This window comes from Oncorhynchus mykiss, chromosome 29 (genome assembly GCF_057628025.1).
Source record: "Oncorhynchus mykiss isolate SJ-2025 chromosome 29, ASM5762802v1, whole genome shotgun sequence".
NCBI lineage: Eukaryota > Metazoa > Chordata > Actinopteri > Salmoniformes > Salmonidae > Oncorhynchus > Oncorhynchus mykiss.
In genome coordinates this window covers 19,330,578-19,348,953 of record NC_143050.1, presented here as the reverse complement: position 1 = coordinate 19,348,953, position 18,376 = coordinate 19,330,578, and the positions used below count along the sequence as shown (strand labels likewise).

The 18,376-nt window shown below is 41.2% G+C and overlaps 1 protein-coding gene across 4 annotated transcripts in view; it reads left to right on the top strand.

Annotated features, from left to right (window-relative positions):
• The window catches only part of LOC110509938 (gamma-aminobutyric acid receptor subunit alpha-3), a 143,396-nt gene that overhangs the window by 83,273 nt on the left and 41,747 nt on the right, over positions 1-18,376 (top strand). For all 4 annotated transcript variants that reach the window (XM_090226749.1, XM_036967508.2, XM_036967509.2 and 1 more), the window contains exon 5: positions 9,688-9,908. In XM_090226749.1, the coding sequence (XP_090082875.1) occupies positions 9,688-9,908 (221 nt within the window). The remainder of the gene's footprint in view (positions 1-9,687; positions 9,909-18,376) is intronic.

Sequence of the window (18,376 nt, the reverse complement as noted above, 5' to 3'; positions counted from 1 at the left end):
CCCAACTGGCTTTATTATAAAGGGGCTTTTTCTTCAACAGTAAATTTACCAAGCATGTTGTGGATCAAAGGCTGCGCGTATTGATATAGTGCATATAAAAATGACTTTTGAGGTTAAATTCCCATGTACCGAATAAAAAATGCAAGTTAAATGGGGCTGCATTGCATTAAGAAGGAAGAGCAGTCTTTATTATGGACAAACTCCCCCCCATTTTAGCTACTGTTGCCTCAACATGTATTAACCATAACCTCAACTTGCTCCATTTCCACATTATTCATTACAAGATTTAGTTGAGGTTTAGGGTTTAGTGAATGATTTGTCCCAAATACAGTGCCTTTAGTTGTTGAAATATTTAGGAGTAACTTATGTAACTTTGTTAAGTGTTGCAGTGATCACATACAGTGTTGAGTCATCCGCATACATAGACATAGCATAGCATGCATTGGCTTTATTCAAAGCCCATGGCATATCATTAGTAAAGATAGAATTAGTCCTTTTCCATCCAAGTTCTAAGACCCAGGTGGCTTGTCATTGTTGATAGACAACAATAATTTGTTCACCTCTTCCACACTCACTTTATGGAATTCAAAATTACAATGCTTGTCTTTCATAATTTTGCTAGTTATACTTGGATTTGTTGCTGGTAGTCATGCTTAAGTGTTGTACTCTTGCCAAAGAAACAATCATTAAAGTAGTTGGCAATATCAGTGGATTTTGTGATGAATGAGCCATGTGAGTCAATGAATGATGGAGCTGAGTTTGCCTTTTCTCCCAAATGTCATATAAGGTGCTCCAAAGCTTTTTAGTATCATTCTTTATATCATTTTGTTTGTTTGTTTCATATTGTAGGTTTCATATTGTAGTTTCTTCTTTTTATTCAGTTGTCACATGATTTCTCAATTTGCAGTACTTTTGCCAATCGGTTGTACAGCCAGACTTATTTGCCATTCCTTTTGCCTGATTCCCGCTCAACCATTCAATTTTTCAATTCCTCATCAATCCAGTTTTAAAAGTTTTTATAGTAATTTTCTTAAAGGTAAATGCTTATTCGTAACTGGAATAACCAATTTCATGAATGTGTCAAGTGCAGCGTCTGGTTGATCCTCAATACACACCACAGACCAGCAAATATTATTTACATAATTAACATAGGAATCACTACAAAACTTATTGTATGACCTCTTATGCCCAGCCTTTGGAACTTTGGTTTTACGAGAAATGGCTACTACATTGTGATCTCTACATCTGATGGATTTGGATACTGCTTTAAAGCAGATTTCTGCAGCATTAGTAAAAATGTGATAAATATATGTTGATGATTTCATTCCTGTGCTGTTTGTAACTACCCTGGTAGGTTGACTGATAACCTGAACCAGGTTGCAGGCACTGTTTACCGTTTGAAGCTTTTTCTTGAGTGGGCGTCTTGATGCAAGCCAGTCAATATTTTGGACACACAGAAAACATAACTCTCTGTTGATATCACATACAGTATCAAGCATTTCACACATATTATCCCGATACTGACTGTTAGCACTTGGTGGTCTATAGCATCTTCCCACAAGAATGGGCTTTAGGTGAGGCAAGTGAACCTGTAGCCATATTACTTCAACCGTATTTAACATGAGATCCTCTATAAACTTTACAGGAATGTGGCTCTGAATTAGAGACCGCAACATCGCCCCCATTGGCATTTCTGTCTTTTCTGTAGATGTTATAACCATGTATTGCAACCACTGTATCATAAAAGGTATTATCTAAGTGAGTTTCAAAGATATGAATATGAATATGATCTGTAACTAGCAAGTTATCGATTTCATGAACCTTGTTTCTTAGGCTACATATGTTAATGTAGGCTATTTTTTGCGCTTTTCTGGGATGCTTGATTATTTTACTTTACTGGGAAGCTCACCAGAAGTAGACATGACAATGTTATTTATGTTTGAGATGATAGTACAGGGTGAGCTGCACACAGTGAACTTCCTACAAGGGCACACCGCCTCAGTGCTAACAGTATAACTCTGGTTCATAGGCACATGATTACTGCATACAATAGCTGTAGGAGACATTCAGGGGAGTTAGAGGGACATCAATTAAGTTACTTACATTGTGACTACCAACACCCCTGGGATAATGTACATTTGCCGCAGCATTACGACAAATCAGCGACACAATGGTAGGGATTATCTGAGCTGGTCTTGGGTCATTGATAAGTCAACGCAGCCTTGAAATGTGTGGACAGAGTCCAGGAGCCAAGATGATTTGGATGTACCCCTTTTTCTCCCCAATTTCGTGGTATCCAATTGTTATTAGCTACTATCTTGTCTCATCGATACAACTCCCGTACGGGCTCGGGAGAGACAAAAGTTGAAAGTCATGCGTCCTCCGATACACAACCCAACCAAGCCGCACTGCTTCTTAACACAGCGTGCATCCAACCCGGAAGCCAGCCGCACCAGTGTGTCGGAGGAAACACAGTGCACCTGGCAACCTTGGTTAGCGTGCACTGCACCCGGCCCGCCACAGGAGTCGCTGGTGCGCGATGAAACATGGATATCCCTACTGGCCAAACCCTCCCTAACCCGGACGACGCTATGCCAATTGTGCGTCGCCCCACGGACCTCCCGGTCGCGGCCGGTTACGACAGAGCCTGGGCGCTAACCCAGAGTCTCTGGTGGCACAGCTGGCGCTGCAGTACGGCGCCCTTGACCACTGCGCCACCCGGGAGGCATCCTTGACCCAACAATGGTACCATACCTGAAATAATTGGATAATTGCTTTTTGCAATCTTTCAGGGCTAGAATCAGTTCTTTAAAATAAATTTTCAGCCTTTCCGTGCTAGCCCTCCTCATGTTATTTGACCCCCCATGTCGTAGTACTTTCCCAAATCGTAGTGGGAGGACACACGACATATCATTGCGTCACTCCAAGTTTACTTTGATATGATGGGTATTATATAAATATTTGCCATAAAGACAGTTCCACCGCCATTTGTTGCATAATTAAATTTACCAACGCAAAAAGATCCCACCTTGTCTAGCATCATTTTGTTTTGTCGACATTTGGAAAGTTACTGACAAATTAGCTGATTCCATCAGGCTTGTCTTGACCTTTTTATCTGGCGTACTTTACTCCAATAAAAAGGTTGGCTAGAAACCTGGTTAATGTTGCCACTATGAAGTGTCATGTTTTGGTAAAAAATATGGCTATTTCTGTATTAAAGGCCCAGTGCAGTCAAAAACGTGATTTTTCTGTGTTTTATATATATTTCCATATCATGAAATTGTGAAAATTATGATAATGCATTTTTTGTGTAAATGTTGTTTGAAAGGACCGCCTGAAATATCACCCTGATTTGGTGGGATGGAGTTTTGGCTTACCTGGTGACATCACCAGGTGTTAAATGAGTTAATAGACCAATAAGAAAGAGTTCTAAACCTCTCTGCCAATAACAGCTAGTTTTCAGTTTCCCCCTTCCCCCTCAGACCACTCCCAGACAGTCCTAGCAAAATTCTTGCTTGAGAAATGTATCTTTGCTAAGAAGATATTTTGTTAGTTTTCAACTGAAATGGTAAAAAAATAATCACAGTAAAATATTTAATTGTCACCCAAAAATAATTTTATATCGAAATAAAAATGGCTGCATTGGACCTTTAGGTAATGGTAAGATCTGACATTGGACATATGTCCTCAAAATTGAATAGGTGAAATGTTTGCTCCTTCTGCCTTGCTTAGGTAGGGGGAGTGACAATTATCCTGTTTTTGGAGTAACGCATGTTGCTAACTCCCAAGGGGAAGAGCAATGTTTACCACGGTATAAGATCATTGTTTACAGTTCAAGTATATACAGTTGAAGTCGAAAGTTTACATACACTTAGGTTGGAGTTGTCATGACGTTGGCCTGGGGGTAGGTTTATGACAGTCATAAATACCTCTTCCCCCCTTTTTCCTCTCACTACCCTACTGATGTGAAATTTGAAAACCCCTTGGTTAACATAGAGATTCTGGGAACATCAGAAGGTGGGAGGGAAATTAACTATATTCTGGTAATCCGACCAATTGAACATATGCGGTGGTCCTTAATGAATATGATGACAGTTCGGTTGTCATCTGAGACATTCTCCTCAATGATAGGAGGACATAAACTCTACCGTAGAAAGTCTACACATCAGAGTTATCGGATTCACATGGAATTGTTGTTCAATTTAAATGTTTGAATATGAAATTATTGGTGAAAAGATTAAATGTAATTTTAGCTTCCAAATGAGAGATTTGAGATTTGGGTTTTCTGCTCAATCAGTGACCCGCCCCTGTGAAGAGACATGGGCCGTAGACTGTGAAACACGCCCTTCTCCCTCCACTTTATAAGCCCTTGATGACAATATAACCTCCTGTTCCAAGTATGTGAGGTCTGCAGCCTCTGCGTTAAAATGACTAACATGTCAACTACAGAACTAAGCCAACCTCAGCGTGAGCTTTGGTTGTGAATGGTATGAACTTTGAACTCTTATTCACTACAGAAGTGATACCTCCTAGCCGTTGAGTTAGCCACAGCAGCTGCAAACGCGGGCTAGGAAAGGACAGACAGAGTATCCCATCTACCACACATCGACGTTACTACAACATATATAATTGACAACCAGAGACATTCTTCAAAGGACAAAGGACAAAGGACTTTTCCTTTATGACGTAATATGTAATTCTGTGTGATTAGTTAGGTATTTAGTAAATAAATAATTAAACCCAATTTTGTATTGCTGATTCAACTTGGTAGCCAGGGTTCGTGAAGAATTTACAACTTTCAGATGAGACTGAATTAAGGTGACGATTAATATTGACTGCTATTGATGTAAAATATTACTAGGTCTCTAAGAGTTTATTCTGAAGATAACAGCTCTATAAATATTATTTTGTGGTGCCCTGACTATCTAGTTAATCACATTTACATGATTAGCTCAATCAGGTCATATTAATTACGGAGAAAGGATTTTATAGAATAGCATGTCATATCACTTAATCCGGCATAGCCAAAGACATGACAGAGTCATTAAAACTTGTTTTTCAAGGACTTTGTGCATGACACAAGTAATTTTTCCAACAATTGTTTACAGACAGATTATTTCACTTATAACTCACTGTATCACAATTCCAGTGGGTCAGAAGTTTACATACACTAAGTTGGCTGTGCCTTTAAACAGCTTGGAAAATTCCAGAAAATTATGTCATGGCTTTAGAAGCTTCTGTTGGGCTAATTGACATCATTTGAGTCAATTGGAGGTGTACCTGTTAATGTATTTCAAGGCCTACCTTCAAACTCAGTGCCTCTTTGCTTGACATCATGGAAAAATTAAAAGAAAATCAGCCAAGACCTCAGAAAAAAATTATAGGCCTCCACAAGTCTGGCTCATCTTTGGGAGCAATTTCCAAACGCCTGAAGGTACCACATCCTTCTGTACAACCAATAGTATGCAAGTGTTAACACCATGGGACCATGCAGCCGCCATACCACTCAGGAAGGAGACACCTTCTGTCTCCTAGAGATGAACGTACTTTGATGAACCGTACTCCAAAACCGCCATAAAAAAGCCAGACTACGGTTTGCAACTGCACATGGGGACAAAGATCATACTTTTTGGAGTAATGTCCTCTGGTCTGATGAAACAAAAATAGAGCTGTTTAGCCATAATGACCATCGTTATGTTTGGAGGAAAAAGGGGGAGGCTTGCAAGCCGAAAAACACCATCCCAACCGTGAAGTACGGGTTGGCAGCATCATGTTGTGGGGGTTCTTTGCTGCAGGAGGGACTGGTGCACTTCACAAAATAGATGGCATCATGAGGAAGGGATGTTATGTGGATATATTGAAGCAACATCTCAAGACATCAGTTAAAGCTTGGTCTCAAATGGGTCTTCCAAATTGATAATGACCCCAAGCAGACTTCCAAATTTGTGGCAAAATGGCTTAAGGACAACAAAGTCAAGGGTCCCATACCTTGACTTTGTTGTCCTTAAGCCATTTTGCCACAATTTTGCAGAACTGAAAAAGCGTGTGCGAGCAAGGAGGCCTACAAACCTGACTCAATTACACCAGCTCTGTCAGGAGGAATGGGCCAAATTCACCCAACTTATTGTGGGAAGCTTGTGGAAGGCTACCAGAAACATTTGACCCAAGTTAAACAATTTAAAGGCAATGCTACCAAATACTAGTTGACTGTATGTAAACTTCCTACCCACTGGGGATGTGATGAAAGAAATAAAATTATGAAAGAAATAAAATCTGAAATAAATCATTCTCTCTCTCTACTATTATTCTGACATTTCACATTCTTAAAATAAAGTGGTGATCCTAACTGACCTAAGGCATGGAATTTTTACTTGGATTAAATGTCAGGAATTGTGAAAACTGAGTTTAAATGTATTTGGCTAAGGTGTATGTAAACTTCCGACTTCAACTGTATGTATTTAGTTATGTAATGACTATTACCTGAATCTGTGCATTTAATGCATTTATTTTGTGCCATTAATTGTTGATTGGTGCATAATGTTTTTTTCCAAGGTGAGACCTTGATATTACAGTTTTTTCCAACTGCTTACACACGTTTTCAAAACGGTCTCCTTTTCTTCAAAACTCTACACACAATTCCCAAAACTGCACACACAAAATGCAAAATGCCTCACATCTCCTTCAAAATGTAACACTGCATTCAAAATGCCATAAACACATGTCAGAATGAAGCATTTGCATCAAATGGCAAACACTGCTTTAATAATAGTAAATTTTTGGATATACCATGTAAACACTGTTGTTCTAAATATTAAGCTCTTTGGTATTTCATAGGCTTATATCTACATTTCAATACAATGTTCTACAGTGAAAGTAATCTGCTGAGAGGGGTAACAAGTACACTGTAAACACCAATGCAATGTAGAAACAAAAAATATTTATTAGGCCAAACATTACTGCTGTATACAGTAGCATACAACAAAACCATAAACATATGTAAACCAAAAGTATATTCTTTAGAATACAGTAAAGAACACAATTGTGTGTGTGGGGTCCCGGGGGGGGGTAGTCCAGGAATTGGTGTGGGGGGGGGGGCAGTCACCAGTGCTAAGTTACTCTTCATCTCTTCTCCGGCCTGGGTCTGGCCACAATACTTTGTCCACATCACAAGATACGTTTTCTCTTGCTAAACATCGAGGGAAGTATCTCCTAGCATGGCGTATCCAACCTTGGACAGAGGCAACCTTTATGTCCCCAAATGCGTCCTCCATTGCCTGGAGAAGTGGCATGCGGGCATAGGGTTGACGATCATACACTTTCCAGCGCCAGGCTGAGAAGAATTCCTCTATGTTATTGAAAAAAGTTGAAAATGGGGGTAGGTACAAAACTACAAATTGTGGATGGGTGGCAAACCAGTTTTGGACCAGCCCGGTGAAAACTAACATTGTCCCATAAAAACGACAAATCTAGCAGGCTCCTGATCTGGATCATGGACAAGCATTGTGTAAATTGCATCCAGAAAAGTGAGCATATGGCCGGTGTTGTACGGACCCAGTGTGACATTGTGATGGAGAACCTCGTTTTGAGTGATGGCAGCACACAGTTATACTATCCCCACGCTGTCCAGGGACATTGGTAATTGCCCTCTGTCCTATAACATTTCTTCCGCGGCGCCTGGTTTTGGTGAGGTTGAAGCCAACCTCATCCACATAAATAAATTAATGGCGAATTACATGGGCATCCAGCTCCAATACTCTCTGTAACAGACAAAAGGATATACAGATGAGTAAATATGGTATGTCTGAAGTACTGGAAGTAGTGTTGCATACATACCTCTACAAAGTCATGTCGCATATTCTTGACTCTGTCAGAGTTTCTCTCAAATGGCACCTTGTAAAGTTGTTTCATCGTCACTCAGTGCCGTTGGGGGATGCGTTGTATTGTCGACAGGCTTACAGCATTGATGTTGTTAAATATGGTGTTATTATTCAAGATATGCTCTCTTATCTCCCAAATCCTAATTGCCTTGTTGGCCAAAACCATATTCATAATGACAGTTTCTTGCACATACGTAAACAAGCGTTCTCGTCCTCCAATATGTCTTTGCCTTTCCACTCTGTACAGAATTCAAACACAGTATGTGTTCAGCATAGGAACTGTAAACAATGTACAAAAAAATGTAGTACAGCATGATAACCAACCTCATTCATTCATTGCAGCGCAGTAAATGGATGGCTATAGTTGCATACCTGTTCTCATTTCTGAAGGTTCGAATTATGAACGCCACTGTAAATCGACTCAAGTTGGGCTGGACTCTCAGTGCAGCCTTTCTCATGGTCAAACCGTGGTTGATCTCATGATCAACAAGTGTTGCCCTAATCTCATCATAGATGGCTCTCCTTCCTTCTCTTCTTTTCCCCCGTCCTCCTCTTCCTCTTCCTCTCCCTCCTACTCCTCTTGATCTCTGTCCATTGTTGGCATCCATTGTTCAAAACAGGTAATCTGACCTTTGACCTATTTATAGGCCTATACTACAGTAAAGCAGTGATTGGTAAGTGATCAGTTAAGCTATTAGTGTTTGCACATGTGAGGAGTGTGTGTGTGACCTGGTGAATAATTGTAGCATTTTGATTGATTGTGTTTGGAAAAGGAAAGCAAGTCACTTCCTGTTAGATTTTTGTGTTTTAGGTAGAGAATTGTGTGTAGTGTTTTGAAAAAAGTGTTTTATGCAATTGATAACTGAGTCAAAGGCTGAGAAATAGCTTATGGTTTTGGATATTTGGTGTGTAGTTTTGCACTTTGAGTGAGAGGTTTCAAAAATGGTGTGACATGAAAAGATTTTGTGTGTAAGCAGTTGGAAAAAACTGTAATGTACAGTATAAAACGTCTGCCATTCCTGTAGTGACCAGACACAGGACAGGTTGCTACATTGTTGCGAACAGGCATTATTGAGGCCTGGATGTACGTGTTGGTGTGGACATTATTACTGTTATTTGATATCTGTCCATTTGATTAGTGTATTTTAATGTTTTAATACCTTTGGAAAATCCTGTCAGAATGGAAGAAGTGTCTGAGAAAAATAAGTGTGAGGCCACTCCCCCACTTCAGCAGCAGCAACTAACGGCTGGCGATTTCTCTCTGAACTTAGAGAGGTTTATCAGGGACACTGTTCCTTGTTACGTGTTTGGCAATATGGTCAGAGAGATAACTCTTGGAAAAGGCATGTTTTATCCCGCCGGCGACAGCTGTGAAAACGCAATCATTGGTGTATGAACTCTGAAGGATGCCTTGAGGATCCCACATTGACAAGGCTGTTTTCCCCTTCAAATAAAATGCATGATGCATTATTGACGTGTGTGTGTGTGTGTGTGTGTGTGTGTGTGTGTGTGTGTGTGTGTGTGTGTGTGTGTGTGTGTGTGTGTGTGTGTGTGTGTGTGTGTGTGTGTGTGTGTGTGTGTGTGTGTGTGTGTGTGTGAGGCTGTGAGGCTGTGAGGCTGTGAGGCTGTGAGGCTGTGTACAAAACTCAACTCTCAGCTAGTCAAGGCCACAACTGACAATATACTGTACCAGGACAGAGATCTGTCTTTCAGAGTTTGCAGCTCTTACGAGAGATGGTAAATATTAGATGATAATGTAATTGTGAAGTGATACCTTAGAAAGTGACTTATTCTCTCCGTCTTTTCCCAGGAGTACACCATCGATGTGTTCTTCCGTCAGAGCTGGAGGGATGAGAGGCTGAAGTTTGACGGGCCCATGCAGGTCCTGCCTCTTAATAACCTCCTGGCCAGTAAGATCTGGACTCCAGACACCTTCTTCCACAACGGGAAGAAATCTGTGGCCCACAACATGACCACGCCCAACAAACTGCTACGACTGGTGGACAACGGTACCCTGCTTTACACTATGAGGTGAGCCACCTGACATTTCTCAAATCACATTACCTTTTATTCACCTATAGCACCAAGATTGAATACTTTCAAAGTGATGTTGATCCATTGTATACTCCACTGCCACCTGTCACTACTGCCTCCCCAAACACCACCACCACCACCAAAATCATCTCATTACTCAATTGCATATTACTTCTACCCCAAAAGTGGGTTAGCAGAGTCTGAGGTGGGCGAGGAGACCTGAGACCAGCTAGTGGACTGACAGGGGGTTAGCAAAGCTGGGTCAGTAGACCTGAGGCCAGCTAGTGGACTGACAGGGGGTTAGCAAAGGTGGGTCAGTAGGCCTGAGACCAGCTAGTGGACTGACAGGGGGTTAGCAAAGCTGGGTCAGTAGACCTGAGGCCAGCTAGTGGACTGACAGGGAGTTAGCAAAGGTGGGTCAGTAGGCCTGAGACCAGCTAGTGGACTGACAGGGGGTTAGCAAAGGTGGGTCAGTAGGCCTGAGACCAGCTAGTGGACTGACAGGAGGTTAGCAAAGGTGGGTCAGTAGGCCTGAGACCAGCTAGTGGACTGACAGGGGGTTAGCAAAGGTGGGTCAGTAGACCTGAGACCAGCTAGTGGACTGACAGGGGGTTAGCAAAGGTGGGTCAGTAGGCCTGAGACCAGCTAGTGGCCTGACGTGCACTCAGAGGTACTTTGATGAATGAAGGTGGTAATTGAATAGTGGATGTCTGGGCCCAGAGCTATCCAAAGCAATGTGTCTGACTACCAGGGGACTGAGTGGTCTTTCTCTGCAACCAGTCTGGCACATCACATGGGGGAGATATAGTGTAACTATGCTCCTCTATCCACCCTCTCTTGTTCAGAGGATGATAACTATGATGTACCTAAAGGACTGTATGTCCTGAGAAGAAAATGCTACTGCGAGGAGAAACCACTCAGCCAGTGTACACTCATAGAAAAAAAGGTTCCACAAGGGCTCTTCGGATGTCCCCATAGGATAACAATTTTTGGTTCCAGGAAGCCACCTTAGAAATAGTTCTACATGGAACTCTAAAGGGTTTTACTAGGAACCAAAAGGGTTCTACCTGCAATCAAAAAGGGTTCTTCAAATGGTTCTCCTATGGGGCCAGCCAAATAACCCTTTAAGGTTCTAGATAGCACCTTTTTTGTAAGAGTGTACTGTGTAGCTGCTTAGACATCCTCAGCAAGCTTGAGTAAAATTGTGTTGCTTATTTAACAAACCTGTAGCAGCAAGAACTATTTAATCACTTCGCTACAGCAAGAACCTGTCCGCCACTCTCAATCTCCTCATCAAGTATTGCTTTTGAATTGCTTGACATATAACCCTTAACCAAAATCTGAATCTAAGTAGGGCTCTTCATTTGATAATGGTTTGTCCACAGGGACTGATAATTACGGTTGCTCTGGGTAGAGTTAATTTGCCTGTGAATATCATGCTGCAGTTTTCACGTAGAAAGAGGGAGGAACTCCATTCTTTTCCAGGCTGGGTTTCTTATGAGTTCATTTGATGTGGCTCTGATTCTCCTGAGGCTAAGAATAACATTTGAATTTGGATAGATTATTAAAAGGCCTGTCACTTTTTCATTTGCGAGCAAAGATAGTGTGTTGCAAGGCGAGTTGCTATCAAAGGCTTTTTGACTATTCTAGACACTGCATTAAGGCAAACAAGATACAAAAATAGTCAAACTAGTTTATAAATAGTTTTTAAATAGTATGAATAGTAACTTTGGACATTAGTATACTGTATTAATTATATTTGATTATTCATTCCATTATTAGTAGTAATTTAATTAATTTCCAATATTCTAGGAAATGCCAAGAGCAGGCAATTTAGGAATGGTTACATGTTCTGGCCAAGTTCACCTCAATGAAATTGATGATTATGATTGCATTTCTTTTTGCCAGTTTCAGTTTCCATCCTGCATTCTTGCTACGTATATTATTACAGCATTCAAGCACGATTTTCACTGAAATTGTTCAATGTGTCATCATCCTCATCACCTTCAACATCCGTGTCGGCGACACTTGCATGAATGCACACTATCTCAGCACACGCTGTCATGTGATCTGGGGCCACAACCAAACCAGAACCTTTACGCTTTACAACATAATAAAACACTTAGGTTGCGTAATATGTTTACTTAGAGGGTGACACATGAGATCTTTCAGAAAGCCTGCTAAAGTGTGTTACAGATGTCGGATCTTAATTTGAACTCTTTTGCCGCAGGAGGAAAGTAATCCTACAACAGGAGGATTTGAATACCTGAAGAAATATTTAGGGGGCAACTGGAAGCTGTGTATACAACGCACGCTGCACTTACATTTGATCTTATGTAGGCTACGTGCAGCCTAAAGCACGTCTTGTGTTAATTCTTATGTGGATTATAATAAATTGACATATTTGTAGGGGGAAGATGTATTTTTTGTTAGGGAAAATATATATTTTTAGATCAATTGTTTAATATGTTGAAGGCAAGCAGACTAAATTATTGGTTTCCTCAGTGCCTGTGTGGTCCAGCGGTTACAGATGCTAAATGAGTTGTCATGGGTTCGATTCCAGCTCACTGCTCATGGATGAGTGTCTATTTTTGCCGCATTAATTCTGCATGGTTACAAGATTAATTCTGCGTGGTTACAAGGTTAATTCTGTATGGTTAAAAGGTTAATTCTGTATGTTACAAGGTTAATTCTGCGTGGTTACAAGGTTAATTCTGTATGGTTACAAGGTTAATTCTGTATGGTTACAAGGTTAATTCTGCATGGTTACAAGGTTAATTCTGCGTGGTTACAAGGTTAATTCTGCATGGTTACAAGGTTAATTCTGCGTGGTTACAAGGTTAATTTTGCATGGTTACAAGGTTAATTCAGCGTGGTTACAAGGTTAATTCTGCATGGTTACAAGGTTAATTCTGCGTGGTTACAAGGTTAATTCTGCATGGTTACAAGGTTAATTCTGCGTGGTTACAAGGTTAATTCTGCATGGTTACAAGGTTAATTCTGCATGGTTACAAGGTTAATTCTGCATGGTTACAAGGTTAATTCTGCATGGTTACAAGGTTAATTCTGCGTGGTTACAAGGTTAATTCTGCATGGTTAATTCTGCATGGTTACAAGGTTAATTCTGCATGGTTACAAGGTTAATTCTGCATGGTTAATTCTGCATGGTTACAAGGTTAATTCTGCGTGGTTACAAGGTTAATTCTGCATGGTTACAAGGTTAATTCTGCGTGGGTACAAGGTTAATTCTGTGTGGTTACAAGGTTAATTCTGCATGGTTACAAGGTCAATTCTGCGTGGTTACAAGGTTAATTCTGTATGGTTACAAGGTTAATTCTGCATGGTTACAAGGTTAATTCTGCATGGTTACAAGGTTAATTCTGCATGGTTACAAGGTTAATTCTGCGTGGTTACAAGGTTAATTCTGCATGGTTACAAGGTTAATTCTGCATGGTTACAAGGTTAATTCTGCGTGGTTACAAGGTTAATTCTGCGTGGTTACAAGGTCAATTCTGCATGGTTACAAGGTTAATTCTGCATGGTTACAAGGTTAATTCTGCATGGTTACAAGGTTAATTCTGCGTGGTTACAAGGTTAATTATTCATGGTTACAAGGTTAATTCTGCATGGTTCCAAGGTTAATTCTGCATGGTTACAAGGTTAATTCTGCATGGTTACAAGGTTAATTCTGCATGGTTACAAGGTTAATTCTGCATGGTTACAAGGTTAATTCTGCGTGGTTACAAGGTTGATTCTGCGTGGTTACAAGGTTAATTCTGCGTGGTTACAAGGTTAATTCTGCGTGGTTACAAGGTTAATTCTGCGTGGTTACAAGGTTAATTCTGCGTGGTTACAAGGTTAATTCTGCGTGGTTACAAGGTTAATTCTGCGTGGTTACAAGGTTAATGCCTCGATCACACCGACTGCATCATTGCATTTTGGTGCACCAGAAGTACATACATTTCCAATAGAACGCTGCGTCTGCCTCGCAGTTGCAGTGCTTTCTGTGTTGTGCATACGTTGGATTTATTGAAAGTATGCATGAACTTGTATGCATAGATGGTTTGACAGAAATGGTAGTAGAAGTTGAATGTTGAACTTTTGTTGCACACATATCCAAATGATGCTGCAAACCATTTTGCGCAATGACTCTGTCTGGGCATAGCAGTTTAGGCATTCAATCCCGAGCGGCTTAAGGTTAGGGCTATGGTTTGGCATTGTGATCTGCCTGAGCAAAGTGGCGTATCCAACTCCACGAAGGGGATAAAGGGGGTTTAGCCCCCTCAGTTCAAACTAGTGCCCCTCAGTTTTAGTTTTATGTCCCTATATAAAAATAGCTAAAATGTTCACATGATTGAGTCTCAGATTGGGACAAAAACAATCTGTATCTTTGCTACACTGTGTCAGCACAATGGACAGAGCATGCCATGGTGTGTGTAGTGAGCCACTTGGGCGGTTAGGTATGACTCTTTAGGGGCTTCCATAAAAAGCAGGGAAAAAACACTTCTCATCTCTGTAGTAGACTAAGTGAATAACCTGGTACGCTTCCACCTGTAATATTTGATTTTAAAATAATAAGAGCAGGGTCAGGTTTACCAGTCTGACCATGGTGAGGACATTGTGTCTTTTACACACAAATAATAATCATCTTCAAGACCATCATGTCACTTCCTGTTGAACTCGCATCACGGAACCTGGGAGAGCTCGGTTTGTTGTTTTGGAAAGTTTGTTGTTTTGGAAAGTTTTGAAAATCTATTGAAAACAATTGATTACTAACTAGCTACCTTTTGAGTTCGGATCCCACGACGTGGTTGGCATCAGTTGCTATCTGTCCAGTGATCCTGCCGACCAAGGCCGGGTCTGAGGAGCTGCTCAGCTTGATGAGTTTAAACAGGAGAACGGCAAGATGACAGCAATCTGTAAGTCATTGAGAGAGGACGTCCATTCTGTATGTGAATCCATGATAACAATGACAGAGAAATCAGACTCGACGGCCTTAATTGTCCGAACAACATGGTTGTGGACGGAATTGCAGAATGAGACCTGGACGGAGTCTGAGGACAAAGTGAGGGAATTATCTCGGAGAAGCTGAAGATGGACCACAGGTAGATTTAGGTGGACTGGAAAACCCACCACTGGCCCAGGTGACAGGCCCAGGCGAATAGTGGTCAAGTTGCTGAGGTTCAAGGACATGGTAGCTGTTCTGGAAAGAGCCAAGAACTTTAGAGGAACGTACATCATCCTCAATGAGGACTATCCTGAAGCTGTGTGCCAGAAGAGGAAAGAACTGATCCCAGCCATGAAAGCTGCCAGAGCCATGGGGACATTGCTTACATCCTCTATGACAGGCTCATTGTCCACCCTCCCTCCCAAAAGCCTTGAAGGGATAAGAGAGTTGGGTATGAGTTTGTAGCTTCAACCCCACAGCACACGCACACACTTGCACACACCAAATGATTAATGGACTGCTGGATGTATATTTTTTCTCTTGCTTTTTTCTATTGCTCTTTTATATATTATGTCTATCTAATAAGCTACCCAGGAAAGGGCAAAAAAATTGCCCATTTTAATATACACTACATGAACAAAAGTATGTGGACACCTGCATTTCGAACATCTCATTCCAAAATCATGGGCATTAATATCGAGTTGGTCCCCCTTTGCTGCTATAACAGCCTCCACTTTTCTGGGAAGGCTTTCCACTAGATGTTGGAACATTGCTGTGGACTTGCTTCCATTCAGCCACAAGAGCATTAGTGAGGTCAAGCACTGATGTTGTGCGATTAGGTCTGGCTCGCAGTCGGTGTTCCAATTCATCCCAAAGGTGTTCAATGGTCAGGTCTCTGTGAAGGCCAGTCAAGTTCTTCCACACCAATCTTGACAAACCATTTCTGTATGGACCTCGCTTTGTGCACGGGAGCATTGCCATGCTGAAACAGGAAAGGGCCTTCCACAAGCTGTTGCCACAAAGTTGGAAGCACAGAATTGTCTAGAATGTCATTGTATGCTGTAGAGTTAAGATTTCCCTTGACTGTAACTAAAGGGACTAGCCTGAACCGTAAAAAACAGCCCCAGACCATTATTCCTCTTCCACCAAACTTGACAGGGCTATGCATTCGAGCAGGTAGAGTTCTCCTGGCATCTGCCAAACCCAGATTCGTCCGTCGAACTGCCAGATGGTGAAGCATGATTCATCACGCCAGAGAACGAGTTTCTACTGCTCCCGAGTCCGATGACAGCAAGCTTTACATCACTCCAGCCGACGCTTGGCATTGCGCATGGTGATCTTAAACTTGTGTGTGGCTTGTGTGTGGCAATGGAAACCCACTTCATAAAGCTCATGGCGAACAGTTATTGTGCTGAAGTTGCTTCCAGAGGCAGTTTGCAACCAAGGACAGACAATTTTTACGTGCTGCGCGCTTCAGCACTCGGCGGTCCCGTTCTGTGAGCTTGTGTGGCCTACCACTTCACGGCTGAGCCGTTGTTGCTCCTAGACGTTTCCACTTCACAATGATAGCACTTACAGTTGACCAGAGAAGCTCTAACAGGGCAGAAATTTCACGAACTGACTTGTTGGTAATGTGGCATCCAATGACGGTGCAAGTCATTGAGCTCTTCAGTAAGGCCATTCTACTGCCAATGTTTGTCTATGTCAGCAACAGGTGTGACTGAAATAGCTGAATCCACTAATTTGAAATGGTGCTCACATACTTTTGTATATATAGTGTATGTAGTCTTAGAAATAAGATTCATGAAATCAACAACTTGCTAACATCAGATAACATTCATATGTTAGTCATTTCTGAGACTTACTTAAATAATTAATTTGATGATACAGCAGTAGCAATGCAAGGATATAAAATCCATAGAAGAGGCAGGAATGCTTATCGGGGAGGTGTTATTCAGAGCCATATCCCTGTAATGCTTAGAGAAGATCTTATGTCAAGTCTTATTGAAGTGTTATGGTTGCAGGTTCACCTGGCATATCTAAAACATGTTATTTCGGGGTGTTGCTATCGGCAAACCAAGTGCTAACAGTCCGTATCTAAATCATATGTGTGAAATTCTTGATAGTATACTGTGTCGTGTCTTTGGCTATGCCGAATTAAGTGATATGACATGCTATTCTATGAAATAATTTATCCGTAATTAATATTACCTGATTGAGCTAATCATGTAAATGTAATTAACTAGAGAGTCGGGCACCACAAAATAATATTTATAGAACTGTTATCTTCCGAATAAACTCGTAAAGACCTAGTAATATTTTACATCAATAGCAGTCAATATTAATCGTCATCTTAATTCAGTCTCATCTGAAAGTTGTAAATTCTTGATTATCTGCACGAACCCTGGCAAATAGGTTGAATCAGCAATACAAAATTGGGTTTAATCATTTATTTACTAAATACCTAACTAATCACACAGAATTACACATACCCATAATGAATGATAACTTGATTACAAATTACGTCATAAAGGAAAACATCCCTAGCGGGCGGAAACAGATATGACAGCTTGTTACACAAAAGAAAAGGGGCTGGGTTTGAGTGAAAGAGCGGGAAGACTGAGGAACAAAGAGAAGAAGCTGCGCTATCGTAAATACAGTATCTTATGCATTCTAAATTACCGCCCATTTGGAAAAGGAAAATGCAATAAATATTTACTCTGAGCTGCGCTTCCGTAGGTTGGTGGTAGATGGAAGGCCGTGTTGCCCAACCAAGTCGTTTGAAAAATGTCTCTAGTTGTCAATTGGATACGTTGTAGTAACATTGTTCTGTGATAGACGGGATACTCTGTCTGTTCCTTCCTCACCCTCGTTTGCAGCGGCTGATGCTAACTCAACGGCTAGGAGGTATCACTTCTGTAGTGAATAAGAGTTCAAAGTTCATGCCATTCGCAACCAAAGCTCACGCTGATGTTGGCTTCGTTCTGTAGTTATTATCCTAACCATTCTGACATCGGACCGTCGTCCTCACGTCCTTGGAACAGGAGGTTATATTGTCGTCAAGGGCTTATATAGGAGGGCGTGTTTGAAAAGTTTTATAGCCCATGTCCCTTCACAGTGGCGGGCCACTGATTGAGCAGAGCCCTATCTTATGAAAACCCAAATCTCACATTTTTGAAGCTAAAATCACATTTCATCCCATCACGAATAAATTCATATTCAAACATTTAAATTGAACAATAACTCCATGTGAATCCGATAACTCTGATGTGTAGACTTTCCACTGTAGTGTTTATGTCATCTTATCATTGAGGAGAATGTCTCAGATGACAACCGAACTGACATTGGTCGGATTACCAGAATATAGTTCATTTCCCCCCACCTTCTGATGTTCCCAGAATCTCTATGTTAACCAAGGGTTTTGCAAATGTAACATCAGTAGGGTAGAGAGAGGAAAAAGGGAGGAAGAGGTAGGCCAACATCATGAGAGTCCCCCCATGTTGGGTTCAATCTTGCG